This window comes from Paralichthys olivaceus, chromosome 16 (genome assembly GCF_024713975.1).
Source record: "Paralichthys olivaceus isolate ysfri-2021 chromosome 16, ASM2471397v2, whole genome shotgun sequence".
NCBI classification, from domain to species: Eukaryota; Metazoa; Chordata; class Actinopteri; order Pleuronectiformes; family Paralichthyidae; genus Paralichthys; species Paralichthys olivaceus.
Window position 1 is genome coordinate 4,058,300 of NC_091108.1, and position 7,514 is coordinate 4,065,813.

Consider the following 7,514-nt stretch of genomic DNA (forward strand, 5'->3'; position numbering starts at 1 on the left):
GCTAACGTGAAACCAGAACTTGCGTATTGACACATTTATGTTGTGACGAGGAAGCAGACCACAGGAACAAAACTCAAGACGTGTGCAACGCTGCATTTTACTGATAATTCTACCTTGTGTTCAGAAAAGTGATTTTCCAAATGTCAGTGGATATATTTAGAAAAGACAGGATGGGAAAGTAAAAGTGGTTTGTTTGGTTTTTAAGAACAAGTGGAGAATGTGAAATGCCACCATGAAGCCCGGAGGAGAAAAAAAAAGAATAAAGACGCCACAGCTCCACCACCCACACTTTTTGATTGACAGGTGATCTCTGGGTACAGCAGCGCAAAAACAAGAGAGCGATGAGAAGTGAGCAGTAAACAGAGCCAACCGAATATTAATTTTAAAAAACAAGATGAAGACAGAGGCAGATGAAGAGCAGATGACAGATCCACGATAAAACATCTCATGTGTTGTATAACAGGTTTTCCTCCCAATTATATAAATAGAGGAGCGTTTAAATCTTTTATATATTCAGGTGGAGAAAAAAAAACTGCCTCTGGAACCAGAGAATTCATTTTGTGAACCAGATAAATTATCTACGGCTCCGAACCCTCTGAGAGGAAAACCCGTTTTCTGAGGAGACGTAAACGTGTTCATCGGGCCGGGGAGTCGACTTCAGCCTGGGGCCAGATGCAACTTCATTCCCGCAGACTGTGGGCACGACGTTTCCACAGGAGATTCACAGCTAACACTGAACCTCATTAAAATTCATCTCAGCAATGGACCGAGAAGTTTTAAATAGAAAACAGAAGAGAAACCCAAAGACAATCATCAAATCCTCACAGAATTCTTACATCAGGAACGTTTTTTTATTGAAATCATTAGATTATATTCAACTACCTTTTTTTAAATGGTCAAACAAGTTATAAAAAAAATACTGAAGATTATCATCGTGTGGCCACTGCCAACAAATATTGCTGCCACATTAGAGAACAGAACACAATGTGCTGGACGTGCTGGTGTGTCTGCAGGGGGTTGATGAGGTTGTTAATAAAAAGCAGGGACCTAATGAAAACATCCTCATGCTGAGATTTCTACATTAAAACTCAGTGTGTGAAATGAGAAACAGTCCATTTACTGTAAAGAACCAAACACCTCCCTCCTCCCCCTGACCCACAGCCAACAAACAACCTGCTGGCGTCACCGTGAGTCCACAACAATACAATCTTCATCTACAAAAAGGAAAAATGGTGCAACAGGATTTATGATAAACTGCCGCTGGTTTCCACTAAGGAGCTAAATGCAGATGCTCAGGTGGAAGCTAACGAACAGAACCATGGTTCAGTTTGATGCGGACAGAGACCACCTCTTTTGGTCGGGCTAACTTTGGGATTGTCGGCGGTGACCTGAGGCGTCCGTCAGCGTTATAATCTTGTGCAGATGGTCACATACCATCAGTCCTCGTGTAGCTCACTCATCCTGTTTCCTGAGCTGATCTCTGCAGAGCTGGAAATTCTGTCAGTTGAACTTTAAACCTCATTCTCACAATCTCAGTCTGTCCTGTAAATGTTGTGAACTCAGTAAACAGACAGAAAGCTCCAAATCGACACGGCAGCGGGTTTTGGGTGCGTGACCCTCCTCCCTCGCTTCATTTTAACCTGCAGCAACAGCTGGAGCGTCCGAGAGAGAGAGAAGAGATGAGACCAGTTCAAATCCATCAATAATAACAAAATATAAAAAGACCGAACATCAGACAGACACAATCACAGATGAGCTGGTGAAGAGCCAGAAACTTCCCTCAGGAGGAGAAGGAGACAAATACAGAAACATCTGTCTTACGTTCATCAGCTGGACGGAGACATGAGTCCAAACATAATGTTTCAAATTTTAAATGTGGTCATATTTCAGTGTTTTTTTAACCACAATCTTATATTTCCCTGTAAAAATCTAAACACAGACAAGATGTTTAACTTGAAGTTTGTTTTTATGGGAAAGTTAAATGTTTGTTTAATGAATCAATCCCACAGTGAGTCCCCGTTCGTCGAAGACGGGGGAGTCGATGCTGTAATGTCGCCCGTAACGAGGGGACCATATTTTATTGATGGGTTTTTACTGCCAGTGTTTACTGAGTCACATGAGGGAGGCACAGAGGCGCTCAGCGAAATGTGCTTCTGTCTCTGCTGCTTCTTCAGTCGACTGAAGGGTCCGATCAGGAGACGGGAGTTAATATAAGTGAAGCCACTTTGAAGAAATAGATCACAGACGTTAGCTAAAAAACTGTGAAACTTAATTAGACGGCCACATTTGAATGTTTGGACGCCATCGTTCTCTTCAGTCGACACAAACTGCGAAACAACTTGTCGAGGAGGCAGACAGACGTCTCCTTCAGTCTGAAACCCAGTCAGAGATTCTCTGACGGTGGATTCTCCTGGAAAGTAGAAAGAAATGTCACTTTAGATTCTTCTGAATTCTTTTTTTTTTTTTTTTAAATCTTTCGAGCTGCACGAAATGTGTAAACACAAAACAATAGACCCGACAGTAGAAAACACAAACCACCAGAGAAGCTCAGACATTCAGGGGCTCCATCATTTCAAGATTAAAAAGTGATGCATGCAACCAAACACAAGACACATAAAGACGCCCACGCACAGTTTTTACTTCCTGTCGTCTCCGTGGAGAAACCCAGCGGTGGCTTTCATGCAAGGCTCAGCTGTCTAAGCTCCTTACAGCACATTAAGGTCATGTCCCATGCGTTCGCTGCCAAATGCTTATTTTTATGTGTGTGAGTGAGATAGTTATAGAGAGAGAGAGAGAGAGTGATTTAAAGCACGATGAGTAATCCCACGCTGGGATTACTGAAGTGCACCTCACCAGGTTTACAACAGGACACATTAAAATAAGCTGCTGTAATAAAGTGAAACACCCACATCAGGGCTGAGGGTTTCATCATGAAATCAAATGCTGGTACATGCACCTCGCGGGTGAGTGTGAAGACATCAAATCCACTCGCTGAAAGTTGGACTCAGTGAAATGTTGCTGTTCAGTTGCCTGGCAACACAGAAAGTGCAGACCGCCGGCCTCCCGTTCGGCCGCATGTGTGCTGTTAGCATGTCTGCACACGGAGAAGAACATGCATGTAAGAAACAGAGCGTGTGGCGTTTGTGTCACGATGCAGACGAGGAGTCTCAGCTCGTCTGTCTGTGCAGAGGCCAAACAACACGTTTAATATCTAATGGGGCTTTCTTTACTGTGTGTGTGTGTGTGTGTGTGTGTGTGTGTGTGAGCTGCACGTGATGTGGTGCAGCCTCGGCAGTCCAGGTTCAGCCCAGGTTCAGTCTGAGGGTTGAGTCCAGGTTTTTGTAGAGTCCATCACAAATAGATCCGTAGCTTTGCATAAGGTCGAGGCTAATGTTTCCTTCAGTGTCTGTGTCCATCGTCCTGATGTATTCTCACATGGGCTCAGTCTGATGTTTTTTGGGGCCTCGCAGGAACGGTTGAGGAGAATGTCTGGATACGGCTCCATACATCCCCTCTGCAAAACTCTCAGGCATTCTGCAGCTTTACTGCTTTTTTCCACCATCCAGTGAACTGATCCACACCCAGTAATGCTCCGGACATGTCATGTTAGATAAACATCTGTGAAGGGCGATAGCAGCGATTTCAATATGAATAACAGGAAACTAATAACAGGAAGCTGCTGTGAGTTATGTTTCTGATGCTCAGCTGAATATTGGGTGTGTCGACTGAACGCAACAACAGCCTTTAGCTTCTGAAGACGGCAGTTATAGATGGAAATGATTATATTAGAATTATTATATATGAGAGAGGCTGAATCCACCTCAGAAAAACAGTAATCGTGCAAATGTCGACTGCATCTATTTAAAAACGTTCTGCGCCTCTTTCTTCTCATCGAGCGTCTGTTTGAAGTTGTTACTCTTTGTTTTCTGTCTCTCGTAGTTGTTTGATTGATTTTCCAACGAGAAACATGAACAGTAACTCCAGTATTAACTGCAACGAAGGCTTCTTGTGTGTGTGTGTGTGTGTGTTTTGTGTGTACTCGATCTCCAGGACACTCTGCTGGAGCTGCTGTGTGACGCGGTGGCGTCGTCAGGACAGCAGCGGCAGGGGAAAGGCCTCGTGATCAGCAGTTTTCCCAGAGACCTGAGACAGGCGGAGGAGTACGAAGCAAAGGTCAAAGGCCGCACTGACAGGACAGGCCGATAAAACACAAAAAAAGTTATTCAGCCTGGAGTTTCTTTGCTTGAACTGACTTTAGTTTCTCCTCCTCTGTGTCAGATGGGTGAACCCAGTGCCGTTCTCCTGCTCAGCTGTTCTCCTGACACCATGTCCAGTCGTGCGCGGTGCCGCGGCACATCCAGCTCCGGCCTCCACCCCGGCTCAGACAGAGACGACGCCACGCACCGGACGGCCGAGAGCTTCTGCGACCACAGCCAGGAAGTGGCTGACCACTACCAACACAAGAAGCTCCTGCACACGGTAACATGAGAGAGAGATCACACGGAGGTTTATGTGCACATGGTCAGGGGTTCGATTTATGTGTTCAGATTTTTCCTGTCATTCCTAACCAACTAAAAATACGAGAACTAGAACAGCACTCAGTCGAAAACAGAAGACAGGAGATCAGTCCCCTGTCCCTGAACGGGGGGGCCGGTTTTGTTTTGCACCAAGATCCATGAATAATTTCCTCGGAAATAAAAGTTAAATGTTAATCTGAACACATGATTCCTGTTTTAAAACAGCTTCACCTTCACACCAGATACTATTCTGCCTTGAATGAATTTGCCTCTAAGGCTTCTGGGCCAAGACCTGCTCCGTCTTTCGTTCACTGTATTCTGTTTACGGTCCGACTCGAATGTTTCTCCACACTAAACCCAAACAGGGATTGTTTTTGTTGGTGTTCTTTAGGTCCAGGCGACATTTTGGCTGATCTCTAATAACAGCTGTCTGCAGATCAGTTTGAAAGCAGATAGTCGACGCAAACCAAAAACTCGAAACGATTCTGCTCATTCACATCTAGAATGTGTTGCTATAGATTAAACTGAGGTAAACACACTGTGCATTCATTCTCTGTTCTCTGTTGTTCCCTCCGACACGAGGGTCAGAAGATAATCACGCAGTTTCTGTTGGGTGGTGACTTTCTCTTTGAAATGAGCTGTTTGAACGTTTAAATGCCACATCAGGGCTCAGAGAGAGAGAGAGAGAGAGAGAGAGAGTGTGTGTGTGTGTGTGCGTGTGTGTGTGTGCAGCACACTGTCGTCCTCGGCCTCATGCGAGGACGTTGATTGTTTTTGAAAGAACCCGGCCTCAGCCTGTTTGTCTCCGTCTGCAGATTGATGCCGAGCGGTCGCCGGATGATGTGTTCGCCCAGATCTGCCAGGCGATGGACTCCTCCTCCACCTTCTGATCTCCACCATTTCCTCAGAACAACACCCCCCCCCCCCCGCCTGCACCCCCCACCACCCCCGCCCCTCGACTCTGCTGCCCCGGGAGGTCAACCTCTTGACCCCCCCCTCTCCCTCTGCCCGCATCACCTCACACCTCCACCAGACACACGCTCGTTGACCTCCAGTGGTATGCATGTATCACCTGATCAGTGAAACCTCCCTCTCCGCTTTCCGACACAGACGAAGCACCCGGCCGCCGCGTCCTGCTTCACCTTCTTGCATCGTTTCTCTCTCTCTCTCTCCCTCAATATCTGCTGCCACCTGCCAGACTGAGGCAGATACATGTACTGAGAAAATAGCCTGCCCCTGCTGCGACTGAGAGCGCGCTCCCAGCTGAGGTGAAAATGTCAGCGTGCGTTCACGCTCTCACGCACACAGCAACATGCGTCACATCGCGACAAGCATGCAAGAATTACAATCAAGCTTAACTGGCTTCTGTGCATTCAGCGAGTAACGAGCAGAGTATTAAACAATATTTGCATTTGTATGTTTCCAAGCTCATCGTACAAGTGCTTGTTGGAGTCCGGTATTTAACATTCAATAAAGACAGTGCATTTGTTAAACAGAGGATTCCTGAGTGTGCTTTGGTGTGTGTGTGTGTGTGTGTGTGTGTGTGTGTGTGTGTGTGTGTGTGTGTGTGTGTGTGTGTGTGTGTGGATGATCACAGTTGATCTGATAGCCCCATCTGCTGGTGGCAAGCTCACAACAAAGGTGTTCAAATTAAATAAAAGTTAACTGAGGCTTCAGTCCAGCATCAGTCGCAAGTTCGAGATTCCTACCTGGCTCTCTGCCTTTTCTCTCTCTCTCTCTCTCTCTCTCTCTCTTCAACTCAAAGACTTGATGCCCAAATAATTTCTAAAGAAACAGAGTGACAAGAGTTAAGCATTCGATTTGAATTCCACCTTTAACCCGACACATGGATTCAGCCTCAGTGACCTTTAGCTGCAGCTCTTTCAGCGGCGGAGGCGTCTGAAGTGGTCCAGAGGGACCGGGTGGTGAAATGGAAAAAAAGATAAAAGAAATAAGGATTTAGAACAATTTCCTCTTGACACCTGGAGGTTTATAAATTACTGTCATGCTATTATAAAAAAAAACAAAAAACTCTTTGACGCCACAGAGGCACAAAATGTCATTCTTTTTTTCCCAGCAGGTAAAGAGGTGATAAACTAGCTGTCGCTCATTGCACCTCTCAGCTGACGACAGGTCACCGGTGAGACGTCGTTCTGGGAAATAACGTTTTACAGACTCAAGGGAACGAGATGAGACCTTTTCCACTGCAGCCACTTTAACATGAACTAAACACAGGTTGTTAATCACAAGACTCTACTGACAGAGAAATGAAGCTTTAATGTTAAATATCATCTATTATTACAAAACTCTTCTACACCAGAAATAAACGTAATTAGAATAAATATTTGAGTATTTTCCTTTAGATTTACACCAGGTCTGAAATACTCATGAGTCTGGTCGCAGTTTATGTCTAAATTCCTCTAAAGCCAAGTTTATTATAATTAATCCTAATTGTCTCTGGACATTCTTCAATTTTGATGCATTTTCTCTGCAGGGTTTTAATGGTGGATGAAATATTTACTGAGTGTTTGAGTCACTTATCAATCAGGAGCTTAAGATTTGAAGATTTGATCTTTCAAATCTTAATCTTTTAAACTCGTTATCTGACATTTGAAGACAACATCTTGGGAAACAAACGAAATAATGAATAGATCAATTAATAATAAAAAAAAATAAGTGTTGGGTGGACCCTGTTTTAACATTTTTAATAATTCAGAATATCTTCAATTGATAATTTAAAGTAAATAATTCTATAATACATACATTCATAAAATAATAGATTAGTCCCAATTATTGATTTATTATTAATTGTATTATTTTATTCTTGTTTAGCTCCCATTTTGCTAAAAATCAACTCAAAGATTCTGGTTAAAATAATATAAAGTGAAGAAAAGATTAGAGAAGCTGGAAGCAGAGAATTTCCTCAACTTCAGTCAGTGATCGACTTCTAAAAACATGAATTAAACTTAAGAGTAATAATGATACAGGAACCACATA

At 44.0% G+C, this 7,514-nt stretch overlaps 1 protein-coding gene across 1 annotated transcript in view; it reads left to right on the forward strand.

The window, feature by feature from the left end:
• The window catches only part of ak5 (adenylate kinase 5), a 44,485-nt gene extending 38,475 nt beyond the window's left edge, over nucleotides 1–6,010 (forward strand). The window contains exons 12-14 of the mRNA XM_069511281.1: nucleotides 4,051–4,173; nucleotides 4,279–4,479; nucleotides 5,333–6,010. Of these exons, the coding sequence (XP_069367382.1) occupies nucleotides 4,051–4,173; nucleotides 4,279–4,479; nucleotides 5,333–5,407 (399 nt within the window). The 3' untranslated portion in view covers nucleotides 5,408–6,010. The remainder of the gene's footprint in view (nucleotides 1–4,050; nucleotides 4,174–4,278; nucleotides 4,480–5,332) is intronic.
• The last annotated feature ends 1,504 nt before the right edge of the window (nucleotides 6,011–7,514 follow it).